At 45.8% G+C, this 27,670-nt stretch overlaps 3 protein-coding genes across 3 annotated transcripts in view; 2 read left to right on the forward strand and 1 right to left on the reverse strand.

The window, feature by feature from the left end:
- GET3 (guided entry of tail-anchored proteins factor 3, ATPase) overlaps positions 1-27,670 on the reverse strand; it is a 422,808-nt gene that overhangs the window by 215,366 nt on the left and 179,772 nt on the right. The gene's annotated exons all lie outside the window — the stretch shown is intronic.
- Positions 1-27,670, forward strand: part of LOC126942542 (zinc finger protein 709) — a 143,994-nt gene that overhangs the window by 105,048 nt on the left and 11,276 nt on the right. Inside the window, exon 2 of the mRNA XM_050770256.1 lies at positions 19,779-19,915. Coding sequence (XP_050626213.1) covers positions 19,811-19,915 — 105 coding nt within the window. The 5' untranslated portion in view covers positions 19,779-19,810. The remainder of the gene's footprint in view (positions 1-19,778; positions 19,916-27,670) is intronic.
- LOC126942481 (zinc finger protein 44) overlaps positions 1-27,670 on the forward strand; it is a 414,080-nt gene that overhangs the window by 1,380 nt on the left and 385,030 nt on the right. The window lies entirely within an intron of this gene.

A 27,670-nucleotide genomic window follows, 5' to 3' on the forward strand; every position in this document is an offset into this window, starting at 1 on the left:
ATGGTATTTTGTTTTAGCAACCCAAGCTAAGACACAATCCAATTTTAAAATGGAGGAAAGGACTCGAATAGACATTTCTCCAAAGAAGATATCCAGATGGCCAATAAGCATGTAACAATGCTCAACATCATTGGTTGTTAGGGAAATACAAATCAAACTCAAGACATACATACCATCTCATTAGGATTAGTAGTATCAAAGATGGAAAACAATACTGACAAGGATGTGGAATGTTTGAGAACCTTGTGCACTATCACGGGGAATGTACAATGGTATAAGCCTGCTAAAAACAGTATGGCAGATCCCCAGATTAAAATGTAGAAATGACATATCAGCATTTCCATTTCTGGGAAAATAAAAAGATTGAAAGCCAAGTCTCAAATAGGTTTTGTGCACCTGTGTATATAGCATCATTCACAATAGGTAAACTCTGGAAACTACTCAGGTTTTCATCAACAGATGAATAAACAAAAGGAAGTTTATACATACAAGAGAATATTGCTGAACCTTAGGAAGGACGTTTTCACATATGCTGCAAGATGAATCTTGACATGCTAAGTGAAATGGGCCATTCATACAAAGACAATACTGTTATGATTCTACTTATATCAGGTATCTAGAGTAGTCATATTGATAGAAAAAGTACAATACCATTTGCCATGGGTTAGGGAAATTGGATGATGGATATTTAATGGGCATAGAGTTTCAATTTTGCAAAATAAAAAGGGTTCTAGAGATGGATGGTGGTGATGGTTGCACACTAGTATGAATGTTCTTAATGGCACTGAACTGCACACTTAATTATGATGATGAATTTTATGTATGTTTTACACAAAAGGGGAAAAAGGCTACAGTACTGCACAGACTTTGTGGGACCTTCAGGGTACCAAGATACTCTAGGTCTCTCTCTTTTTCTGTCCCCCAAGCTGGAGTGCAGTGGCGAGATCTTGGCTCACTGCACCCTCCGCCTCCCGGGTTCAAGTGATTCTCACGCTTCAGCCTCTTGAGTAGCTGGGATTACAAGTGTGCACCACCACACCCAGCTAATTTTTGTATTTTTAGTAGAGATGGGGTTTCGCCATGTTGGCCAGGCTGGTCTTGAACTGCTGATCTCAAGTGATCTGCCTGCCTCGGCCTCCCATAGTGCCGTGCCGGGGTTACAGGCGTGAGTCACTGTGCCTATTCTCTAGGTCTCTTTCCTACTTGTTTTCAGCACTGTTTTTTTTTTTTTTTCATTTTTCTACCCATGAGGGACCTGTCCCTACACAGTCCATTAGTAGGCATTTAGATTTGATACCCAGGATTGACTCCCCTGTCTCCTGCCCCCTTCACTGTAGACCTGGACCCCACTCCCAGAGCCAGGGCCTGTGATAACCACCTCCCTTTATTGAGGATGGATAATTTTAATTTCCTCTGCACACTATTCACCGACATATATATCAAATATATATCTGATAATTTAAGCAAATAGAAATTTTTTCCTCAGAAACAGATCTTTAAGAATATGAGAAGAAAGTAGCAGCATATAGTGTCCAGAAAAGGTGGGAGAGAACTTCTTAGGTATGGAAAGTTTATATAATAGGTAATGTGTAACTATTGACCACTAATTCTGTACCTGGGGTAAAAGTGTTGTTCAAGAAATGGAGAGCCAGGCCTGGTGTGGTGGCTCACACCTGTAATCCCAGCACTTTGGGAGGCTGAGGCAGGCAGATGACTTAAGGCCAGGAGTTCAGGACCAGCCTCGCCAACGTAGCGAAACCCCATCTCCACTAAAAATAGAAAAATCAGCTGGGTACGGTGGTGCACACCTGTAATTCCAGCTACTCAGGAGGCTGCGGCAAGAGAATTGCTTGAACCTGGGAGGCAGAGGTTACAGTGAGCTGAGATCATGCCACTGCACTCCAGCCTATGTGACAGAGAAAGACTCCTAAAAAAAAAAAAGCAGTGGAGAAATAAGAAGTCACTGCTTGCACAATAAAGAAATAAATGGGCTGGGCATGGTGGCTCATGCCTGTAATCCCAGCACTTTGGGAGGCTGAGGCAGGTGGATCACGAGGTCAGGAGATCGAGACCAGCCTGGCCAGCATGGGGAAACCCCGTCTCTACTAAAAATACAAAAAATTAGCCGGGCATGGTGGTGCGCGCCTGTAATCCCAGCTACTCGGGAGGCTGAGGCAGGAGAATTGCTTGAACCCGGCAGGCAGAGGTTGCAGTGAGCCAGGATCACGCCACTGCACTCTAGCCTGGGTGACAGAGTGGGACTGCATCTCAAAAAAAAAAAAAAAAAGCTCTGTGAGGAAATGAAGCAAGTGATCCGTCTTGGAGTGGATTTCATGAAGTATCTTTAAATGACAGAACATCAAATTTCCATTTCCAAAAATATTTTTCTTCATGGTCTGACTGAAATAGTGACTGGTGTTGGAGAAATGCATGGAAGATAGCATAATAAACCAAATTGTTCTTTCTAATGAGGAAGGCATGAATCACCCAAAACTAATAATCACGGAATTTGCTTACAGGGTATAGAAGAATAAGCAACCATAGAAGAAATCAGTATAGTAATCACAGAACTAAGTTACAAGCTTTAGTTCTGTTTCCCAGGCCAGTTTTTATCTTGTTCTCAAGGAATAGTTACATCTGCAGTGTAAATTGTGGATACCATTGAGAGAAGTTTTACTTTCTACTTTATGAAAATGATGATGATGACAATAATACCACAATATGAATACTAATGAAAACACTTTATGCCCAGGCACGTTGACTCACGCCTGTAATCCTAGCACTTTGGGAGGCCGAGGTGGGCAGATACCTTGAGGTCAGGAGTTCAAGACCATCCTGGCCTACATGTTGAAACCCCGTCTTTACTAAAAATATAAAAATTAGCTGGGCGTGGTGGTACACGCCTGTAATTCCAGCTACTTGGGAGGCTGAGACAGGAGAATCACCTGAACCTGGGAAGCGGAGGTTGCAGTGGGCTGAGATCACGCTGCTGCACTCCAACCTGCATGATAGAGTGAGACCCTGTCTCAAAAAAAACAAAGCAAAACGAAACACTTTAGACAGAATACTGTCAAGCACCTCACTATGCACCACCTGTGGGTTGGCTTTTTACATTTTACCTGTCTACTGATGCCCGAGCATGGCCACAGCCTGAACTGCAGCACCGTCCTGCGGATCCCCCTTTTTTTGGTGAACAAGTAAATGCTGCTTCTAGTCCCCTTGGTACTAGGTCTGCGTGGAGCACAGAGAAAGATGAATCCAGCCAGAGACTGCCCCAGAGTAACTCCCAGAGGCGGGATGAGTGAGATACACTGGGATTGAGATGTTTGGTGTAATCTTATGTCTATTTTTGCTTTTGTTGCCTGTGTGTTTGAGTTCTTACCCACAAAATCCTTGCACAGACGAGGTCATGTAGAATTTTCCTCTATGTTTTCTTTTAGTAGTTTCAAAGTCTTACATGTAAGTCCGTAATCCATTTTGAGTGAATTGTTGTATATGGTGAAAGATGGGGGTCCAGTTTCAATTTTCTGCATGTTGATAATCCAGTTTTCCCATCACCATTCATTGAAGAGACTGTCCTTTCTCCAATCTGTGTTTTTGGCACCTTCGTCAAAAATTGTTGGTAAGTGTGTGGATTTATTTCTGGTTTCTCTATTCTGTTCCATTGGTCTATGTGTCTGTGTTTATGTTAGTACGGTGCTTTTTTGGTTGCTTTTTTTGTAGTCTATTATGAAGTCAGACTCAAGATTGCTTTGGCTATTTTTGTGGTTCTATATGAATTTTAGGATAATTTTTTCGATTTCTGTGAAGTATGGCTTTCATATTTTGATAGGGATCACACTTGAATCTGTGAATTGCTTTGGGTGGTATGGACATTCGAAGAATATTCTAAGGTGGGCATGGTGGCTCACATCGGTATTCCCAGCCCTTTGGCAGGCTGAGGCAGAAGGATCACTTGAGCCCAGTAGTTTGAGACCAGCCTAGGAAACATAGTGAGACCTCGTCTCTACAATAAATTTTTAGAAAATTAGCTGGGCGTGGTGGTGTGTGCCTGTAGTCCCATTTGAGGCAGCGAGGTCACTTGAGCCTGGAAGATCAAGGCTGCAGTGAGCTGTGATCACAGCACTGCATTCCAACCTGGGTGACAAAGTGAGATCGTGTCTCAAAAAAAAAAAAAAAAAAAAAAAATTCTTTCAGTCCATAAACACAGAATATCTTCGCATTTATTTGTGTACTCTTCATTTATTTCACCAGGATTTTATAGTTTTCATCGTAGAGCTCTTTCACCTCTTTGGTTATATTTATTGCTAAATATTTTGTTTTTGTAGCTATCATATATGGGATTGGTTTCTTGATTCCTTTTTCTAATAGTTTGCTGTTGGCATATAGAAACACTCCGCCTTCCAAGTAGCTGGGACTACAGGCATCCGCCACCACACCCGGCTAATTTTTTTTTTTTTTTGTATTTTTAGTAGAGATGGGGTTTTTCACCATATTGGCCAGGCTGGGACCACTACTGATTTTTATGTGTTGATTTTCATATCCTGCAACTTTGCTGAATTTGTTTTAGTTCTGACAATTTTTTGGTGGTGTGTTTAGGGTTTTCTACATGTACAATCTTGTCTGCAAAAATATAATTTTACTTCTTCTTTCCAATTTGGATGGCTTTTCTCCTTCCTTCCCTCCCTTCCTCTTTTGTTCTTTTTTGTCTAATAATTCTGATTAGGGCTTCCAGTACAAAACTGAATAGAAGTGGTAGGAATGCTTATCTTATTCCAGATATTAGAGAGAAAGCTTTCCATTTTTTCCTGTTCAGTATGATGTTTGCTGTGGGTTTGTCATATAAAGCTTTTACTGTGTCGAGGTATGTTCCTTCTATACATAATTCGTTGTGAGTTTTTTTTTTCCCCTCGAGACAGAGTCTCACTGTGTCACCAGGCTGCAGTGCAGTGGCGCAATCTTGGCTCACAGCAATCTCCACCTCCTGGGTTCAAGTGATCCTCCTGCCTCAGCCTCCCGAGTAGTTGGGACTACAGGTGTGCGCCACCACGCCCAGCTAATTTTTTGTATTTTTAGTAGAGATGGGGTTTCACCATGTTGGCCAGGATGGTCTTGATCTTTTGACCTCGTAATCCACCTGCCTTGGCTTCCCACAATGCTGAGATTACAGGTGTGAGCCACCGCGCCCAGTGTGTTGTGAGGTTTTTTTTTTTTTTTTTGAGACAGTCTCGCTCTGTCACCCAGGCTGGAGTGCAGTGGCACGATTTCGGCTCACTGCATGCTCCGCCTCCCTGGTTCATGACATTCTCCTGCCTCAGCCTCCCGAGTAGCTGCGACTACAGGTGCCTGCCACCACACCCGGCTAAATTTTTTTTTTTTTTTTTGTATTTTTAGTAGAGATGGGGTTTTACCGTGTTAGCCAGGATGGTGTCGATCTCCTGACCTCGTGATCCACCCGCCTCGGCCTCCCAAAGTGCTGGGATTACAGGCATGAGCCACCATGCCCGGCCTGTTGTGAGTTTTTATCATGAATTATATGGAATGTTATCGAATCATTTTCTGCATATATTGAAATGATACTTTTTTCTTGTTGATTATGTTACTGTGATGTGTCACGTTTATTGGTTTCCATATGTTGAAGTATCCCTACACCCATGGGATGCATCCCACTTGGTCAGGGTGAATGGTCTTTTCAGTGTGCTGTTGAATTCAGTTTGCATGTATTTTGTCGATAATTTTTGCATCTATATTAATCAGGGATATTGGCCTGTACTTTTTAGTTGTGTGTGTTTGGTAGAATTCAGCAGTGAAGCCATCAGGTTCTGGGCTTTTCTTTGATGGGACACTTTATTACTGATTTAACCTCATTACTTCTTATTAGTCTGTTCAGATTTTCCATTTCTTCATGACTCAATTTTGATAGGTTGTACGTGCCCAGGAACTTACCCCTTTCTTCTAGGTTTTCCAATTCGTTGGCCTGTAGTTGTTCATAATAGTCTGTTTTAGAATTCTTTGTATTTCTTTAGTGTTAAGTTGCAATGACCCCGTTTGTTGTTGTTGTTTTTTTGAGACAGAGTCTCACTCTCTTGCCCAGGCTGGAGTGCAGTGGTGCAATCTCTGCTCACTGCAACCTCCCCCTCCCGGGTTCAAGTGATTCTCCTGTCTCAGCTTCCTGAGTAGCTGGGATTACAGGCATGCGCCACCGTGGCCAGCTAATTTTCTGTATTTCTAGTAGAGACGGGGTTTTACCATGTTGGCCAGGCTTGTCTCAAACTCCTGACCTCAAGTGATCCACCCTCCTTGACCTTCTAAAGTGTTGGGATTATAGGCGTGAGCCATCACACCCAGCCAACTCCTTTTTTCACCTCTGATTTTATTTATTTGAATCTGCTATTTTTATCTAGTGAGTCAGAGTTTTGTTGATTTTATCTTTTTTAAAAAAAACTCTTCATTTTGTTGATCTTTCTTTTTTTTCTTTTTCTTTTTTTTTTTTTTTTGAGACAGAGTCTCACCCTGTCACCCAGGCTGGAGTGCAGTGGCGTGATCTCGGCTCACTGTAACCTCCGCCTCCTGGGTTCAAGTGATTCTCCAGCCTCAGCCTCATGAGTAGCTGGGACTACAGGCACGTGCCACCATGCCTAGCTATTTTTTTTTAAATGTATTTTTAGTAGAGACGGGGGTTTCACCGTGTTAGCCAGGATGGTCTTGATATCCTGACCTCGTGATCTGCCTGCCTTGGCCTCCCAAAGTGCTGGGATTACAGGCGTGAGCCACCGTGCCTGGTCTCATATTGTTTTTTAGTCTCTCTTTCATTTATTACAGCAAACACTACTGCCTCACCAGTGTGGTTGCCCAAATGATTTATGATGTTAATAAGCTATAGCAACTCAAAGATATCTTGTGCTAATCATGAGAATCACTCTGTATCCTGCCAACTACACCAAGTGTTCTAATTTAGGATCTTTAAAATTAGGATCTTTCAATGATTACGAGAGACATAAGATGGAAATAAGGATTTTATTACTTACAGGTCCTGGAGGATACACAGCACACATGGAGACCACACACACAGAAGTCAGGGACCACATGGAGAGAGAGGGAGAAATGGCTGAATCCATGGGTCAGTACCTTTATTAGAGTCCAGGGTGTTATTGAAAGTTCCCCCCTAGGGGTATGGCTGGGCGAGGTGGCTCACGCCTGTAATCCCAGTACTTTGGGAGGTGGAGGTGGGCGGATCATGAGGTCGGGAGATCAAGACCATTCTGGCTAACATGGTGAAACCCCATCTCCATTAAAAATACAAAAAATTAGCCGGGTGTGGTGGCGGGCACCTGTAGTCCCAGCTACTCGGGAGGCTGAGGCAGGAGAATCGCTTGAACCTGGGAGGCAGAGGTTGCAGTGAGCTGATATCGCGCCACTGCTCTCCAGCCTGGGAGACAGAGCAGGACACCCACTCAAAAAAAAAAAAAAAAAAGTTTCCCCTAGGGAATTTTAATTGGTGGGTTTAAAGCAAGCAGGCACAAGTTCAAGGAGGTCACAAAGTGACTGAGAGGTGGTCACTGACACACCTACACAGTTCATACGAAGCGTGGGGGTTCAGTGGGGTCAGTGAGAATGTTTCATCTAGCTGTCCTATAGTGAGGTGGTCACTGGGAATCAGTTGTCTAAGGCAGATATATGGATTCACTACATTGAGGAACTGGGAGGAGGTGGAGAACTGGAAACTGTGTTAACAGTGAATAAACCCCTTCTGGTATGAGAAAGTTACACTTGTATTTAAAATGGATGTTAAGGCAACATAAAATTAAATTAACAATTCACTTTGGGCACTGTGGCTCATGCCTGTAATCTCAGCACTTTGGGAGGCCGAGGCGGGCAGATCACCTGAGGTTGGGAGTTCAAGACCAGCCTGACTAACATGGAGAAACCCCGTCTCTACTAAAAATACAAAATTAGCCAGGGTGGTGCTGCATGCCTGTAATTCCAGCTACTTGGGAGGCTGAGGCAGGAGAATCACTTGAACCCAGAAGGTAGAGGTTGTGGTGAGCCGAGATCACGCCATTGTAGTCCAGCCTGGGCAAAAAGAGCGAAACTCTGTCTCAAAATAAAATAAAATAAAAATAATTAGCTACAAGTTTTGAGAGTCAGTGAAGTCCAACTGTGGTTCACAGGGTTAATCACTTTCTTAACCTATGAAAAGTTACATCAGCCAGGCACAGTGGCTCACGCCTGTAATCCCAGCACTTTGGGAGGCTGAGTCAGAAGAATTGCTTTAATTCAGGAGTTTGAGACCAGCCTGGGCAATATAGTGAGACCTCATTTCTACAAAAAATTTAAATATTAGCCAAGCATGTTGGTGCACACCTGTCGTCCCAGCTACTCAGGAGGCTGGGGTGGAAGGATCGCTTGAGCCCAGGAGGTGGAGGTTGCAGTGAGTCAAGATTAAGCATGGGTGACAGACCAAGACCCTTTCTCAAAAACAAACAAAAAAGGTAAATCATGTAAACAAAAGCAAATTGAACATGTAATCTTCATGTCTATCATTGCATATAGTCCTCCAGAAAACTGGTTTGAGTCATTTTCCAGAAAGGGAGTCAGTGGAACTCCTTGTAGTGACTCCAACCTGAGGCCAGTCTGGAGCCTGCAAAGGGAGGGAAATGGAACTCCCCATGTGGCTTTCTGGGCAGCCTGCTGTCTCTGTAGGTGGCCTCCGGTTGCTCAGAACAGCTATAGGGGTGCAGATTCTGAGAAGCAGAGCCTTGGAAAGCAAAAGATTCATGTGAAGACATGCTTGGGGTGTTCTGTCCTTTATCAGGCTGTGATTATTTTCTGGGCAACGTGTTTTGGCATACATAGGGTCACTGTGGTCCAACTGTAATTTGTATATATGAAGTAAATCTGGGATGGTCGGGCTCAGATAAAGACTCATTTTGGTTGTCTCCTGGAGAAAGGATGTATGTAGTTGATAGTTTATGTAGGTTAGAACCTTAAACTGACTCCAGGTAAGAGTCTCCTGCAGGTGTAAATGAAGGTCTTGAAGGAGGCAGCTTTTCCACACTGTGTGGAGGGTACATGAGGGCATGTTGAGCTCCCAGATTTAAATCCTTAGGTTTCCCTACCTCATGAGGAGGGTCTGATTGACTCTGGACATTCATTTTAGTAGTCAGAGTCTGACTTCCAAGATTATGTCAAACCTGAATGCAGGTTTTCCATGTGAACTGTGGGTGAAAAAGGCTGCTTGCCTGAGCTAGTTCAAATGTTTGCTTTCCTTTTGATTGCCTTATGGAATAATGCTGCCATACAACTATGCATTTAATAATTTTTCCATGCCTTTATTTTATTCCCATGTTGGCATGTTTTGTTGTTGTTGTTGTTGTTTGGTTGGGTTTTTTTGTTTGTTTTTTCTGGGCTGAAAATGAGTAGACTGAGAGATAAGGTGAGAGAATGGCTTGGCCATGGCACCAACTGCCCCATCCCAAATTCCTGATCCTTCGAGGACATCAGGGCCTCCCCGCTGTTCCAGTGTGGCCTGGTTTGGACTCGGCTTCCCTCTTGCTCTGAGGGAAGGAGATGTCCCCATTGGACACTGAGTCTGTAATTCCTTGTGCACATCTGTGACCTGGAAGAGGCAGAAAGGGCCCACCGAGTACAGGACAAAGGCCAGTAGTAGTTCTGGAAACCTTGTGGACAATAGTGTTGATACCTCCAGCAGACCCTGGTTTGGTTGCCAGGAGGAAGCTGGGCCTGCTATTGGCTGCCGCTACAGCTTATCAATCCGGCTCCCTTCTGCCACCTATTAGATGACTTCTATGACGCAGGGGGTGGAGTCCGAATCTATCCAATCAGCGGCGCTGGGGCGTGCTCTGAGCAGTCCAATCAGGTGTGCCGTCAGGATGCCTGGGCAACGGTCAACAAGTCGGCGGGTCAGGTCATTTCTGCCGGGGACGCCACAGGTGGTGCCGCTGCAGCTTCTGTCGTGCTGTGACTAGCTCTGACCAAAGGAGGCGTAGCGTAGTAAGGAAGCCAGGTCACCTGAAAGCCAGGATACGGTGCGTGTGCGGGGCCTGGAGTTCCTAGACTTGGAGGAGGGGCTGGTTGGAATCGGCCGGATCCAGCTGTGGAAGGACCCGGGCCTCCCCGCAGCGACTTCGGGGTCTGGGACTTGAGTTCCCCTGCTCAAGACCCTTCGGCTGCAAGGTGGGTCTGGGCCGGCAGCCGGGACCCCGGGCGTCCTGTCCCGTCCGTGCGTGGCGCCTGCGGCCCCAGCCCCGCACCCGCAGCCCCGCATGTCTCCAGATTGTGCCGGGGACACTGGAGAGTCATGGGGGGAATCCCGCTTCGGGTGTGCGGTTCGTGTGGGAGGAGCTGTGGCCTGTGGGATCTTCAGTCCGTCATCTTTCCCTGGGGTACTGGTTTCCCTCCAGGTCTTCTAAAAGTGTGGGAAGCAGGGTCCCAAAGACACGACCCCGGCCCTCATACAGGGGCTGGGAATAAATTCCTCCCTGCATTTCCAAAGACCAGCTTTCCCTCTCCAATTCACAACTTTATCAGGTTTTTGTCCGTCATTCTACATTTCCAACAAATACAGTATTAGAATTGCTTATTCGTTTTTCCCTATAAAACAAAGGATATCGTTGGCTTTTTGTTTGTTTGTTTGAGACGGACTCTCGCTCTGTCGCCAGGCTGGAGTGCAGTGGTGCGATCTCAGCTCACTGCAACCTCTGCCTCCTGGGTTCAAGCAATTCTCCTGCCTCAGCTTCCCAAGTAGCTGGGATTACAGGCGCGCACCACCACGCCCAGCTAATTTTTTGTATTTTTAGTAGCGACGAGGTTTCACCATGTTAGCCAGGATGGTGTCGATCTCTTAACCTCGTGATCTGCCCACCTCAGCCTCACAAAGTGCTGGAATTATAGGCGTGAGCCACCACATCCAGCCAACTTTATCAGCGTTTTGTCCTTCATTCTACATTTTCAACAAACACGGTATTAGAATTGTTTATTCATTTTTCCCTACAAAGCAATGGATGGCTCTTTTTGAGAGATTTGTTTTCTCTTTGTGGACTTTTCCTCTGAGAGGAAAGCAGAGAGGAAGCACCTGGCGCTCTACCGTAAAAAACCTTTGTGCTTGGCCGGGCGCGGTGGCTCACGCCTGTAATCCCAGCACTTTGGGAGGCCGAGGCGGGCGGATCACAAGGTCAGGAGATCGAGACCACGGTGAAACCCCGTCTCTACTAAAAATACAAAAAATTAGCCGGGCGCGGTTGTGGGCGCCTGTAGTCCCAGCTACTCGGGAGGCTGAGGCAGGAGAATGGCGTGAACCCGGGAGGCGGAGCTTGCAGTGAGCCGAGATCGCGCCACTGCACTCCAGCCTGGGCGACAGAGCGAGACTCCGTCTCAAAAAAACAAAAAAAAACAAAAAAAAAACAAAAAACCTTTGTGCCCCTCCTTTCATCTTCCCTAGGCACAGGCAGCTTATCAGAATGTCTTTGGGTTGAGGTTCCTTTTTGGAAACTTGACGGGGTGATGTGTCCTCAGCCCACCCTCTATCCTTCCCTGGTCCTGGATTTCAGAACTGCCTGAGGCTGACCCAGGATGCCCACAGCTGCCAAGTCTCTTGGAGGATCTAGTGAATTATGGGCTCCTGGGTTATCTTCTCAGAGATGGGGTTTGGAGCCTCTCAGGGGAGCAGCTGGATACCCTGGGCTAGAAAGAGTCTCCTGGCCGGGCGCGGTGGCTCAAGCCTGTAATCCCAGCACTTTGGGAGGCCGAGACGGGTGGATCACGAGGTCAGGAGATCGAGACCATCCTGGCTAACACGATGAAACCCCGTCTCTACTAAAAAATACAAAAAACTAGCCGGGCGAGGTGGCAGGCGCCTGTAGTCCCAGCTACTCGGGAGGCTGAGGCAGGAGAATGGTGTGAACCTGGGAGGCGGAGCTTGCAGTGAGCTGAGATCCGGCCACTGCACTCCAGCCTGGGTGACAGAGCGAGACTCCGTCTCAAAAAAAAAAAAAAAAAAAAAAAAAAGAAAGAGTCTCCTGGTATCCCCCTCAAATAAATAACGAACCCCTGGGGCACCCAGCTTTTCTTCCCCAACCCCAGTTTCCATTCCTTTGGGGATACTTGGGGTCACCTAATCATTTGCTGGTGTTGAGGGGTATTGATTCTTGCCTTCTGGATTCTCTCAGACTACAGAAGGGAGAAAAACTATACTGAAAGTCAAGAAAAAACCCACCCAAGCATGGCAGTGCAAGAAAACTGAAAAACGGTGTACAAAGGTTCCCTTTTCTCCACATCCTCGCCAGCATTTGTTACTGCCTGACTTTTGGATAAAAGTCATTTTAACAGGGGTGAGATGATTTCTCATTGTATAATAGTTTTGATTTGCATTTCTCTGATGATCAATGATGTTGGCCTTTTCGTATAACTGTTTGCCATTTGCATGCCTTCTTTTGAGAAATGTCTTTTCAGATCTTTTGCCCATTTTTAATCCGATTATTGGATTTTTTTCTATAGATTTTTTTGGAGCTCCTTATATATTCTGGGGTTTTTTAAAAAGTTGTTTTTGTTTTTGTTTTTTTGAGATGGAGTTTCCCTCTTGTTGCCCAGGCTGGAGTGGAATGGTGCAATCTCAGCTCACCACAACCTCTGCCTCATGGGTTCAAGCGATTCTCCTGCTTCAGCCTCCGGAGTAGCTGGAATTGCAGGCATGTGCCACCACGCCCAGCTAATTTTGTATTTTTAGTAGAGACAGGGTTTCTCCATGTTGGTCAGGCTGGTCTCAAACTCCTGACCACGTGATCCTCCCGCCTCGGCCTCCCAAAGTGCTGGGATTACAGGCGTGAGCCACTGCGCCTGGCCTATATTCTGGTTACTAATTCCTTGTCAGATGGGTAGTCTGCAAATATTTTCTCCCATTCTGTAGCTTGTCTTTTCACTTTGTTGTACAGAAGCTCTTTACTTAATGTGACCCCTTTATCTATTTTTGCTTTGGTTGCCTGTGCTTGTAGGATATTACTCAAGAAATATTTGCCCACTCCAATGTTCTGGAGAATTTCCCTATATTTTCTTTTAGTAGTTTCATAGTTTAAGGTCTTAGATTTGAGTCTATAACTGATCTTGATTTGCTTTTTGTGTATGGTGAGAGAGAGGGGTCTGTTTCATTATTTTGCATATGGATATCCAGTTTTCCCAGTCTCTTTACTGAAGAGACTGTCGTTTTCCCAGTGTATGTTCTTGGCACCTTTGTCAAAAATGACTTCACCATAGATGTATGGATTTATTTCTGGCTTCTCTGTTCTGCTCCACTGATCTTTGCGTCTGTTTTTATTCCAGTACCATGCCATTATGGTTACTGTAGCTCTAAAGTTAGATAATATGATTTATAGTCATATTTAAATAATTTAAAGTCAGGTAATATGATTCCTTCAGTTTTGTACTTTTTGCTTAGGATAGCTTGGCTCTTCTGGGTCTTCTTTGGTTCCACATACATCTTAGGATGGTTTTTTCTATTTCTGTGAAGAGCGTCATTGGTATTTTGATTGGGATTGTATTAAATCTCTAGATTGCTTTAGTTAGTGTGGACATTTTAACAATAGTGATTCTTCCAATGCATGAACATGAGTATCTTTTCATTTTTTGTGTCCTCTTCAATTTCTTGCATCAATGTCTTATAGCTTTCATTGTAGGTATCTTTCACTTCTTTGGGTAAGTTAATTCCTAGGTATTTAATTTTATTTGTAGCTATTATAAATGGGATTACTTTAATGACTTCTTTTTAAAATTGTTTGCTGTTGGCATATAGAAATGCTACTGATTTTTGTATGTTGATTTTGTATCCTGGAACTTTACTGAGTTGAGTTATCAGTTCTAATAGTTTTTTGGTGGAGTCTTTTTTATTTTTATTTTTTGAGACAGAGTCTCTGTCGCCTAGGCTGGAGTGCAGTGGTACGATCTCGGCTCACTGCAACCCCGCCTCCTGGGTTCAAGCAATTCTTCTACCTCAGCCTCCTGAGTAGCTGGGAGTACAGGTGCACGTCACCATGCCCAGCTAAGTTTTGTATTTTTAGTAGAGATGAGGTTTTACCATATTGGCCAGGCTGGTCTCAAACTCCTGACCTTGTGATCCGCCTGCCTTGGCCTACCAAAGTGCTGGTTGGTGGAGTCTTGAGTTTTTTCCAGATATAGGATTATATCATTTGCAAACAAGGATAATTTGCTTTCTTCCTTTCCCATTTGGATGCCCTTTCTTTCTTTCTTTCGTCTGATTGCTTCAGCTAGTACTATGTTGAATAACAGTGGCAAAGTGGGCATCCTTGTTGTGTTCTTGATCTTAGAGGAAAGGCTTTCAGTTTTTGCCTATCCAGTATGATACTAGCTATGGGTCTGTCATATATGGTGTTTTTTTTTTTTGAGACAGAGTCTTGCTCTGTTTCCCAGGCTGGAGTGCAGTGGCGCGATCTCAGCTACTGCAAGCTCCACCTCCTGGGTTCACACCATTCTCCTGCCTCAACCTCCCGAGTAGCTGGGACTACAGGCGCCCGTCACCACACCCCGCTAATTTTTTGTATTTTTAGTAGAGACAGCATTTCACCATGTTAGCCAGGATAGTCTCGAACTCCTGACCTCAAATGATCCACCCACCTCGGCCTCCCAAAGTGCTGGGATGACAGACATGAACCACCACACCTGGCCCACATACGGGTTTTATTATGTTGAGGCATGTTCCTTCTATACTCAGTTTTTTGAGGGTTTTTATCATGAAGAGATGTTGAATTTTATCAAATGCTTTTTGAGCATCCATTGAAATGATAGTATGGTCTTTGTCCTTCATTTTGTTGATACGATGTCTCACATTAATTGATTTGCATATGTTGAACCAACCCTGCACCCTGGGATAAATCCCACTTGGTCACGATACATTGTATTTTTAACGTGTTGTTGAATTCAGTTTGCTAGCATTTTGTTGAGGATTTTTGCATCAACATTCATCAGTGATATTGGCCTATAGTTTTCTTTTTTTGGGGTGTCTTTGTCTGGTTTTGGCATCAGGGTAATAGCGGCCTTGTAGATTGAGTTTGGAAGTATTCTCTACTTCTATATCTGGGTGCTCCAGTGTTGGGTGCAAATATATTTACAACTTTTATATGCTCTTGCTGAATTGACCTGTTTATCATTATGTAGTGACCTTCTTTGAGAAACCAGGCAGTGTTTTTTTTTATTTTCAAAAAAGCAAAACAAAAAGAACTGTGGCCCTTGTTTACAAACACAGACACTTAAAATGACCTCATCCTATCCATTTTAACTTTTACTGTTGATGGTCTTGAGGCTTCCACACATCCCTTTCCCACCTCTACTTATCGAGGCACTTTAGAAAAGGAATCACTATAACACCTGAGCACTTGACTTTGATGCGGAGTTTGAACCCTACAACCCTAGCCTGGGCACTGGGCTCTTCTCAAACCAACCACATGTATACTTTACATTGGAAGGAAATTGATTTTGGATCAGTATATATATGGAAGAAAATTTTGCAAATCTTATCTGTGTGTGTGTGTGTGTCTGCGTGTGTGTGTGTATATATTCCATTGTATGGATAGGCCACATTTAGTTGATTCATTCATTCCTTGATGGACAATTGGGTTGGTTCCACCTTGGCTGAGGCGGGCAGATCACGTATGGTCAGTAGTTCAAGACCAGCCTGGCCAACATGGTGAAACCTGATCTCTACTAAAAATACAAAAATTAGCCAGAGCAGTGACGGGAACCTGTAGTCTCAGCTACTCAGGAGGCTGAGGCAGGAGAATCGCTTAAATCCAGGAGGCGGAGGTTGCAGTGAGCCAAGATTTTGCCACTGCACTTCAGCTTGGGCGACAGGGTGAGAGTCTGTCTCAAAAAAGAAGTGAAAATCAACTGGGAAGAGATATAGGAATTTAACGAAGGTATAGTGTAGACTGTAGGCCTACTGGTTTTCGGGAGACAGCTGGAGATTAAGATTTTTTGGGCCAGGCATGGTGGCTCATGCTTGCAAACCCAGCACTTTGGGAGGCTGAGGCAGGTGGGTCACCTGAGGTCAGGAGTTCAAGTCCAGCCTGGCCAACATGGTGAAACCCCATCTTTATTAAGAATACAAAAAAATTAGCCGGGCATGGTGGCAGGTGCCGGTAATCCCAGCTACTTGGGAAGCTGAGCCAGGAGAATCACTTGTACTTGGGAGGCGGAGGTTGCAGTGAGCTGAGACCGTGCCATTGCACTCCAGCCTCGGTAACAAGAGTGAAACTCCGTCTCAAAAAAAAAAAAAAAAAAAAGATTTTCTTGGGGGAGGGAGAGGGGATCTGCAAAATGCCAAACACTGATTTAAGAAATTATTTCTTGGGCTGGGCGCGGTGGCTCAAGCCTGTAATCCCAGCACTTTGGGAGGCCGAGACGGGCGGATCACGAGGTCAGGAGTTCGAGACCATCCTGGCTAACACGGTGAAACCCCGTCTCTACTAAAAAATACGAAAAACTAGCCGGGTGAGGTGGCGGGCGCCTGTAGTCCCGGCTACTCGGGAGGCTGAGGCAGGAGAATGGCGTAAAAACCCGGGAGGCGGAGCTTGCAGTGAGCTGAGATCCGGCCACTGCACTCCAGCCTGGGCGACACAGCGAGACTCCGTCTCAAAAAAAAAAAAAAAAAAAAAAAAAAAAAAGAAATTATTTCTTTAAACTGGGCATGCTAGTGCACACCTGTAGACCCACTTACTTGGGAGACTGAAGCAGTCCGGCCTGGGTAACATAACAGGACTACATCTTTTTTTTTTTTTTTGAGACCAAGTCTCGCTCTGTTGCCCAGGCTGGAGTGCAGTGGCACGATCTCGGCTCACTGCAAACTCCGCCTCCCGGGTTCATGCCATTCTCTTGCCTCAGCCTCCCGAGTAGCTGGGACTACAGGCGCCCGCCACCACGCCCGGCTAATTTTTTGTATTTTCGGTAGAGACGGAGTTTCACCATGTTAGCCAGGATGGTCTCGATCTCCTGACCTTGTGATCTGCCCGCCTTGGCCTCCCAAAGTGCTAGGATTACAGGTGTGAGCCACTATGCACAGCCCAGGACTACATCTTAAAAACAAAAACAAAAAACAGAAAAATGAACAGAGCCTGAGAAATATGCAGAACACTATTTAGTTCACCAATATGTGTGTAATCGAATTTCCCAAAGGAGAGGAGAAGCGTCTGGCAGCTCTTCAACTATTAAAGATAGAATTACCATGTAATCCATCGATTCCATGCCTAAGTGTATTCCCAAGAGAAATGAAATCCTATGTCTACAGAAAAACTTGTACAATGGATGTTTATAGCAACCTTATTAATAACAGCTAAAAGGTGGAAACAAACCAAATACCTATTAATGGATGAATGGATAAACAAAATGAGCTATATCCATACAATGAAATATTGTTTCACTGTAAACAACAAATGAAGTATTGATACAAACTTCAATGTAAATGTCCCTTGAAGCAGTTATGCTAAGTGAATGAAGTTAATCACAAAGAACACATAGTATATGATTCCATTCCAAGTCTAGAATGGGAAAGCTATATAGCAACCCAAAGTAAATTAATGGTTGCTTAGGACAGAGGCTTGGAGGAGGAAGATGAGAAGATAGGACAGTGATAGTCAAAGGCTACAGGGGTTTCCTTTTTTTTTCCTTCCTTCCTTCCTTCCTTCCTTCCTTCCTTCCTTCCTTCCTTCCTTCCTTCCTTCCTTCCTTCCCTCCTTCCCTCCTTCCCTCCTTCCCTCCTTCCCTCCTTCCCTCCTTCCCTCCCTCCTTCCTTCCGACAGGGTCTCACTCTGTCACCCAGGCTGGAATGCAGGATCACAGTTCACTGTAGCCTTGGCCTCCTGGATTCAAACGATCCTCGGGCCTCAGCCTCCCCAGTAGCTGGGACTACAGGTGTGCACCACCATGCCCTGCTAATTTTTAAAAATTTTCTTAGAGATGGGGGGGTTCTGACTATGTTGTCCAGGCTGGTCTCAAACTCCTGGGCTCAAGCAGCCCTCCCACCTTAGTTTCTTAAAGTGCTGGAACTACAGGTGTGAGCCATCATGCTCAGCTCATTAGTAGTTTTGATCCAGTATCTTAAGTGTATTGAGTTTCCTGGTACATGCCAACTTTACATAACCTTTTATTTTTTTAAATAATCTCAGTCAAAATAGGAATTAATTGCCTTATGGATATCATAGCCATTTACATTTCAAAGTTCTCTAGGGGCTGGGTGCAGTGCTTCACGCCTGTAATCCTAACATTTTGGGAGGCTGAGGACAGCAGATCACTTGAGCCCAGGAGTTCAAGATCAGCCTGGGCAAAATAGTGAGACCCTGTTTCTTTTTTTTTTTTGAGACGGAGTCTTGCTCTGTCGCCCGGGCTGGAGTGCAGTGGCCAGATCTCAGCTCACTGCAAGCTCCGCCTCCCAGGTTTATGCCATTCTCCTGCCTCAACCTCCCTTGTAGCTGGGACTACAGGCGCCCGCCACCTCGCCCAGCTAGTTTTTTTTTTTTGTTTGTTTGTTTGTTTGTTTTTGGTTTTTTTTGTATTTTTTAGTAGAGACGGGGTTTCACTGTGTTAGCCAGGATGGTCTCGATCTCCTGACCTCGTGATCCGCCCGTCTCGGCCTCCCAAAGTGCTGGGATTACAGGCTTGAGCCACCGCGCCCGGCCGAGACCCTGTTTCTACAAAATAAAAATAAAAAGAAAGAAATTAGTCAAGCATGGTGGCACGCGCCTGAGGTTCCAGCTACTCAGGTGGCTGAGGTGGGAGGATTGCTTAAACCCAGAAAGTCGAGGCTGCAGTGAGCTCTGATTGCACCACTGCATTCCAGCCTGAGGGACAAAGGGGCCCTTTCTCAAAAACAACCACAAACCAAACATAAAGGACCCACAAAAGTTCTCTAGGGACACAGTCAAAAACTGGTCCGAAATAAATATCCTTCCAGGGTTCAGTTTTACTGAACACATCTCATGGCTTTGGGTTGAACTGAAAAGAATTCCTCACCGGGCATGGTGGTTCACGCCTGTAATCCCTTCACTTTGGGAAGCCAAGGAGGATCGCCTGAGCCCAGGAGTTTGAGACTAGCCTGTGCAACATAGTGAGACCAACCCCCCCCCCGCACCGCCATCTCTACCAGAAAAAAAAAAAAAAAAAAAAAAAAAAAGAACTCCTTCTCTCAGACTAAGGCTGTGGGGTCCAAACTTCCCACTAGAGCAAAGTGTGGCGGGGGAGGGAAGGGATGGGTGATGCCCTAAACCCTGTCAGTTGTCAAAGATTAAAACGTAGTCAGACTCTTTGTTAGGTATGATGAGGTCACTCTAAGTGTCTGTATTTGTAAACAAGAGTTAGAAACCCATGAATGACCTCGAAGCCTTATGCTAAGCCTGGGAGCATCTGACCCTCCCGCTCCAGTCTGGCATGGCTCGGGCGCCCTTTTTGCTGTGGACAAAGAGCCTCTCTTTATCTGGAAACCAAGCCTGGAATTTCCTGCGCTGTGCACGCTTGTGTCTCCGCGCTCAGAAGGAGCTGCAGGCAGACACCAGCGCCCGACCCCGGGTACGTTAACAAATTCTGCTTAGTTGCAAATATCCGTGGCAGGGGAACAGATCCCTGACCCCAGACGAATGCAGGTTGCTTAGAGACGCGACTTCCCGACCAGCTGTCACTCAGGCAAGAAAGGCAGGTCCAAGAGTGCAACGTCCAATCAGGGGCTTCGCCGGGAAGGCGGGCGGAGGGGACGCTGCGCAAACGGCGAGGACGTCTCTACGAGCCGCTGCGCTCCGCTATGGGGTCTCCTCACCCCAAAAGGGCCTCTCGGGTGGTGGTGGGAGCTGTGCTGGCCGCGGGAGAAGTAGACAGGACACCAGGACATCCCAGAGTCTGGGAAATGGTGAGTGTGCGGGGCTGAGCGTCTTGAGATGGGGGAGACAGGCGGGTTGGAACCGGCCGGATCTGGCTGTGGTGGGACCCAGGCCTCCCCGCCGTTGTCTCCCGGGTCTGTGGACCCGAGTCCCCCTGGCGCAGCTCGGCCCTCGGTCTCTGGCCGCAGGGTGGGGCTGGGCCAGCAGCCGGGACCCCATGCGTCCTGTCCAGTCCCTGCGCGGCGACTGCGGCCCCAGCCCTGGAGCCCTCTCTGGGCAGCTCCGAGCCCGCAGTCCCGCGTCTCCCCAGATTGTGCAGGGGCACGGGAGGGTCATGGGGGGAATCTTGCCTGGGTCGTGGGGTTCGTGCGTTTGAGGAGCAGTGTTGTGTGGGGTCCTCAGGCCCTCTTTTCTTCCCAAGGGAGGACTCGTTTCTCAAGGTTTCCAAGTGTATGGGAAGCCAGATCTCAAATCCACGACCCTGTCTTCCAGCCTGGTTCTTCCCAGAGCTGGGAATAAATCCCTAAATTTCTAGATTCCTTTCAAATGCCGATGTCTTCTCTCCAGTTCACAACGTCGTTATTAACTGTCTTCTGTGGGGCATTTCAACCAGACGCAGTATTTTAATTATCCTTTTTGTACAGAGGAATGGATGGTTCTTTTTAAAAGATTTAATGTATGCTTTGGGTATTTACATGAGAGGAAAACAGGGGAGAAGGACCTGAAGCTACCTCGTGTAAAATGCTTGTGCCTCTCTTGCCAGTATCTATCCTGGGACCTGACATCCTATGGGAACTCCTTTGGGTTGAGTCTCCTTTTTGGAAACTTTTCTGGGCGATCTGTCCTTTCCAGCGCAGCACTTCCCCTCCCTGGGCTTTTCACCTTGAAAAGATTTACTCAATTGATTCTCGAAAAATGTAAAATATATGTAATTAGGAGACCTATAGCCTAGCCAACATGGCAAAACCCTGTCTCTACTAAAAAATACAAAAAATTAGCCGGGCATGGTGGTGGACGTCTGTAATCCTGGCTACTCAGGAGGCTGAGGCAGGAGAATAGCTTGAACCCAGGAGGCAGAGGTTGCAGTTGAACTGAGATTGCGCCACTGCACTACAGTCTGGGCGACAGAGTGAGACTCTGTCTCAAAAAAATAAAAAATAAAAAAGTAAAATAAACATTTAGAGTGGATGTAAATTTCCAAAGGGGAAGGAAAGAGATAGATTTCAGAAAATAGTAAAATACCAAGCCGGGAGCAGTGGCTCACGCCTGTAATCCTAGCACTTTGGGAGACTGAGTCAGGATCACTTGAGCTCAGGAGTTCAAGACCAGCCTAGATGACATAGAGAGACCTCATCTCTAGTAGGAAAAAAAAAAAAAAAAAAAAAAAAAAAAAAAAAAAGCTGTGCGTAATGACCTGCACTTGTAGCCCCAGCTACTTGAGAGGCTGAGGCAGGAGGTTTGCTTGAGTCGGGGGGGTTGAGGCTGCCTTGAGCCTTGATTGTGCCAGTGCACTCCAGGCTGAGCAAGGTCTCACACCTTGTCTCAAAAACATCAAATAATAATAATAATAATAAAATATCCCAGTATCATATTGCATTTATTAAAAATTTTTGTTTCTCTTTTTTTCTTCTGAGCATGTGTAGTAAGTTCCTCAGGTCTGTTCTTTCCTTTTGGGTGATTTCACATGGAATTCCATTCTGGGCTCATGTCATCCACCTGCCTCAGCCTCCCCTTTGATTTCTTCAAACACTGGGTTTGTCTCATTTAAATATCAGTAGTGGTGCAGGTCACTTGACTGGAGAGCAAAGAGGACTGGAAGACTGAGGTCAGTGACTCCAAGCTCTAAGGCCAACCCTTGGGTCTGCCACGGGATGTAATTGAAGGCCCAGTTGTTTCTTCCTAGGGAGCCTCCCCTGCAGGTGTCCTATCTGCTCATACCTACTGTGGAAGGTGCCCTTTGTTTTTGTTTTTTGTTTTTTTGAGATGGAGTCTCGCTCTGTCGCCAGGCTGGAGTGCAGTGGCTCAATCTCGGGTCACTGCAACCTCTGCCTCATGGGTTCAAGAGATTCTCCTGCCTCAGCCTCCCAAGTAGCTGGGACTACAGGCGCCCGCCACGACACCCGGCTAATTTTTTTTTTTTTTTTGTATTTTTAGTAGAGATGGGATTTCACTACATTGGCCAGGATGGTCTCGATTTCTTGACTTGGTGATCCACACGCCTCGGCCTCCTAAAGTGCTGGGATTACAGGCATGAGCCACCACGCCTGGCCTAAAGGAGCCCTTTATACTGAGAGAAGCTGCTGAGCACTGGAAAACTGGGGGTCTGAATGCACATTAGGGGATTGGCTGAATTGAGTGATGCTCTTCCTGAGGGCATACTTGTGGTTTCCTTGGGCCTATTTTTAGACATTAGGTTTGAGTTTTGCATCTGTTGTGTAGGTGCACTCAGTGTAATTTTTCTTTTTTTTTTTTTTTTTTTTTTTTTGAGACGGAGTCTCGCGCTGTCACCCAGGCTGGAGTGCAGTGGCCGGATCTCAGCTCACTGCAAGCTCCGCCTCCCGGGTTCACGCCATTCTCCTGCCTCCGCCTCCCGAGTAGCTGGGACTACAGGCGTCCGCCACCTCGGCCGGCTAGTTTTTTGTATTTTTTAGTAGAGACGGGGTTTCACCGTGTTAACCAGGATGGTCTCGATCTCCTGACCTCGTGATCCGCCCGTCTCGGCCTCCCAAAGTGCTGGGATTACAGGCTTGAGCCACCGCGCCCGGCCAGTGTAATTTTTCTATAGTGAGAAAGTCTGTAAAGGCCAAGAGATCTGTCTCCTGGACACAGGATAAATAAATTGGGGAGTTCATTTGGGTCAGAACCTTAATCTCAGTCCAGTTGAGAGTTTCCTCACGACAATTGAAGGGGCGATTTCACTGTCACCTGGGGTGAGGGAGTGTGTGGAGCTCCCAGAGTTCATTCCTTTGGCTCCTCAGGTGCCCCTGCCCTCTGTCACCAAGGACTGTCTCACACTAAGGGTTGTTGCCCAACAGCAAGAGTGTGGGCCCCAAGCTTGTGTATGTGTTTAGCTTTCTGAGTGTGGGTTTTCCTTCTCAATTGTGGGGAAGCAGGCTGCTAGTCTGAGCTGACTTGAGAGAGAGAGGGAGAAGACGAGGAGAGAGAGAGAGAGAGAGAGAGAGAGAGAGTGAGAGTGAGAGTGAGAGTGTGTGTGTGTGTGTGTGTGTGTGTGTGTGTGTTTTAGAGATGGGTTCTCACTTTGTTGGCCAGGCTGATCCCAAACTGCTGGCCTCAAACAGTCCTCCCACCTCGGCCTCCCAAAGTGCTGGGATTACAGGTGTGGTTTTCCTTCCTTTTCTTTTTTCTTTTCTTTTCTTTCTTCCTTTTTTTTTTTGGTCAGAGTCTTGCTCTGTCACCCAGACTAGAGTGCAGTGGTGTGATCATAGCTAACTGTAACCTCGAACACCTTTGTTGGCTCAAACAATCCTCCTACCTCAGCTTCTCAAGTACCTAGGACTACAGGTGTGCACTGTCACACATGGCTAATTTGTAAATTTTTTGTAGATCCTCACTGTTGTCCAGGCTAGTGTTTTATTTTCCTTTGGATTCCTTTATTTGCTGACTATTACAGCAGGTGAATTTCTAGTTTCTGTTAACACTTTTTAATGTTATTCCATATGTGAGTGTGTTAAATTTTGTTTCTTGGGTTTGAAAATGTAAATCGATTGAAAGGTATGATGCAACTAAGGCAAGACAATTCTGAAACCGGGCTGGGTGTGGTGGCTCACGCCTCTAATTTCAGCACTTTGGGAGGCCGAGGCAGGGGGATCACTTGAGGTCAGAAGTTCGAGAGCAGCCTGGCCAACTTGGTGAAACCCTGTCTCTACCAAACATATAAAAATTAACCAGACATGTAATTTTTGGTGGGCGCCTGTAATCCCAGCTACTTAGGAGGCTGAGGCAGGAGAATTGCTTGAACCCAGGGTTGCTGGGGAGGTTACGGTGAACCGAGATTGTGCACTGCAGTCCAGCCTGGGCAACAGAGTAAGACTCCATCTCTAAAAAAAAAAAAAGAAAGAAAGAAAGAAAATTCTGGAACCAAACAGAATATTTGTTTCTTTTAGGCAAGAGAACCTCAAGATAAGAGATGGATGTATTTACATTCCCAGGTACATTTTTCATTTTTAGATTGGTTTTTGTATGTGCATGTCATAGAGTACTTTGAAAAAAATTTTTTTTTTTTTTTTTTTTTTTTTTTTTTTTGAGACGGAGTCTCGCTCTGTCGCCCAGGCTGGAGTGCAGTGGCGCGATCTCAGCTCACTGCAAGCTCCGCCTCCCGGGTTCACGCCATTCTCCTGCCTCAGCCTCCCGAGTAGCTGGGACTACAGGCGCTGCCACCACGCCCGGCTAGTTTTTTGTATTTTTAGTAGAGACGGGGTTTCACCGTGTTAGCCAGGATGGTCTCGATCTCCTGACCTCGTGATCCACCCACCTCGGCCTCCCAAAGTGCTGGGATTACAGGCGTGAGCCACCGCGCCCGGCCGAAAAAAATTTTTTTTTTTTTGAGACGGAGTCTTGTTCTGTCGCCCAGGCTGGAGTGCAGTGGCACGATCTTGGCTCACTGCAACCTCCGCCTCCTGGGTTCACGTCATTCTCCTGCCTCAGCCTCTTGAGTAGCTGGGACTACAGGTTCCTGCCACTACGCCCAGCTAATTTTTTTGTATTTTTAGTAGAGATGGGGTTTCACCATGTTAGCCAGGATGGTCTTGATCGCTTGACCTCATGATCCGCCTACATCGGCCTCCCACAGTGCTGGGATTACAGGCATGAACCACTGCGCCTGGCCAGAGTATTTTGAAATTTAAAAGAGGCCAGGCATTGTGGCTCATGCCTGTAATCCCAACACTTTGGGAGGCTGAGGCAGGTGGATTGCTTGAGCCCAGGAGTTTGAGACTAGCATGGGCAACGTGGTGAAACCCTGTCTCTACAGAAAAAAAAAAAAAAAAAAAAAAAAATTAGCCGGGTGTGGTAATTTTAGCTGGGTGTAGTCCCAGCTACTCAGGAGGCTGAGATGGGAGGATCCCTTGAACCTGGGAGGCAGAGGTGGCAGTGAGTCAAAATTGAGTCACTGTGCTTCATTCAGCCTGGGTGACAGATTAAAACCCTGTCTCAAAAAAAAACAAATACAAAAAACAAACAAACAAAAAAACCTCAAAGTCCATATGATTCCTATTGCAAATGAATTTCCACTTGAACTAAAAGGGAAATGCAATTGAACTTTTTTTTTTTTTTTGAGATGGAGTCTCGCTCTCTCGCCCAGGCTGGAGTGCAGTGGTGCGATCTTGGCTCACTGCAAGCTCCGCCTCCCGGGTTCAGGCCATTCTTCTGCCTCAGCCTTCTGAGTAGCTGGGACTGCAGGCGCCTGCCACCACGCCTGGCTAATTTTTTGTATTTTTGGTAGAGACAGGATTTCACCATGTTAGGCAGGATGGTCTTGATCTCCTGACCTCATGATCCGCCAGCCTTGACCTCCCGAAGTGCTGGGATTACAGGCATGAGCCACCGTGCCTGGCCTGAACTTCTTTATTTGGTAGAATAACTACTCAAAGCTTATATATATATATATTTGAAAATCCTAACATACTTAAGATAAAACGCTAATGGATTATAATATGCTACTCATTCCCAGTAACACCTCCCAGTGTGAGATGGTAGGACACATAATAATGCACCTTGTCATTATAGTTAGAAAGAGATTTGAAAATTTTGCACTTTTGTAACTGTCAGTGTTTAAAGTATTAAGTTTTTTTTTTTTTCTTAGACAGGGTCTCGCTCTGTTGTCCTAGTTAGAGTACAGTGGCGCAATCATAACTCACTGCAGCCCTCAACTCCTTTCACCTCTGTCTCCCGAGTAACTAGAATTACAGACATGAGCCACCATGCCCAGCTAATTATATATATTCTTTTTTGTAGAGACAGGGTCTCACTTTCTTGACCAGATTGGTGTTGAACTCCTGGCTTCAAGCAATCCTCTCAACTTGGCTTCCCAAAATTCCCTAATATGAGCCACCACACCCAGCTGGATTCAGTCTTTTTTTTTTTTTTTTTTTTTTTTTTTTTTTAGACAGAGTCTCACTCTGTCGCCAGGCTGGAGTGCAATGGCACGATCTCAGCTCACTGCAATCTCCGCCTCCCAGGTTCAAGCAATTCCCCTGCCTCAGCCTCCCAAGTAGCTGGGACTACAGGCATGCACCACCATGTCCAGCTAATTTTTTTGTATTTTAGTAGACATGAGGTTTCACCATGTTGGCCAGGATGGTCTTGATTTCCTGATCTCGTGATCCACCTGCCTTGGCCTCCCAAAGTGCCGGGATTACAGGCATGAGCCATCGCGCCAAGCCTGGAGTAAGTCTTAGAATTATTTCATACATAGAAAATTTTAAATCAAAATTTAAAAAGCAAAAGTAAGTTGATTAAAAATGAAGATTATTAAGTAGTAAAATATGGCTTATTTAAATTTAGCTTTTTTTTTTTCCCGAGATGGAGTCTCTCTCTGTTGCCCAGGCTGGAGTGCAGTGGCACGATCTCGGCTCACTGCAACCTCTACCTCCTGGGTTCACGCCATTTTCCTGCCTCAGCCTCCTGAGTAGCTGGGACTACAGGTGCCCGCCACCATGCCCGGTTAATTTTTTGTATTTTTAGTAGAGATGAGGTTTCACCATGTTAGCTAGGATGGTCTTGATCTCCTGACCTTGTGATTCACCTGCCTTGGCCTCCCAAAGTGCTGGGATTACAGGTGTGAGCTACCGCACCTGGCCTTAGCTGTTTATTTTAAAGAAATCATGCATGTGGAAGTTTGAAAAACATCCACAATAGTTGAGTGTAATTTGAAAAGACTCACTGCCAGCATATCCTGGTCCACTCCAAGCCCGGGCACTTGCTCTAGCCACCCCCAAATGCTCACTTTTGATAATTTTTTATTTTTTTTGAGATGGGGTCTTGCTCTGTTGCCCAGCCCAGGCTGGAGTACAATGACGTGATGATAGCTTTTTGCAGCCTCAACCTCCTGGGCTCAAGTGATCTTCCCACCTCAGCCTCTTGAGTAGCTGGGACTACAGGTGTATCCTGCCACTCCCAGCTAATTTTTAAATTTTTTGTAGAGATGGAGTCTTACTATGTTGCCCAGGCTAGTCTTGAACTCCTGGCCTGGGCTCAGGCAATCCTCCTGCCTCAGCCTGTCAAAGCACTGGTGTTATAGGTATAAAGCACTGTGCCTGGCCTTTCAATAATTTCTTAAGCATACTGTCAGTGTTTCTTTTTATGAAAACAAGCAATTTCAACTGCATGTTTTTTGTACTCTTGTTGGTTCTGTAATGAGTAGTTGGACTCCACATGTTTTGATTTTGGCTGTGGACATCATAAGCCTCACCCTTCTCTCATCTCATGTTGCATACCTGGGCAAGCTGAAAAAGTCTGGGAGCAGGAAATTCAAACCACAGAAGCTCCTGCCCTTGAGCAGGAACTCTTGCAGCCCCACCCCCAAACTACAATAAAAACCCAGGCCAGGAGGCTTTCTTTGCTCTCTGAAGCTATGTCACACCTGCTTGACCAGCCTGCCCTGCTTTCCCCAGGACCTCAGTGATCACAGTAGTAAGTCTTTTCATACCCTTTTGGTATCTGTTTTCCATGCTGTTATTAGTGTCAACATTGGAACAACATAGCAATTGGTACCATGAACGTGGTGTTCAGACATTGACCGTCACCCCATGGGTCTGTTGCACTGA

This window comes from Macaca thibetana, chromosome 19 (genome assembly GCF_024542745.1).
Source record: "Macaca thibetana thibetana isolate TM-01 chromosome 19, ASM2454274v1, whole genome shotgun sequence".
In the NCBI taxonomy this organism is placed as follows: Eukaryota; Metazoa; Chordata; class Mammalia; order Primates; family Cercopithecidae; genus Macaca; species Macaca thibetana.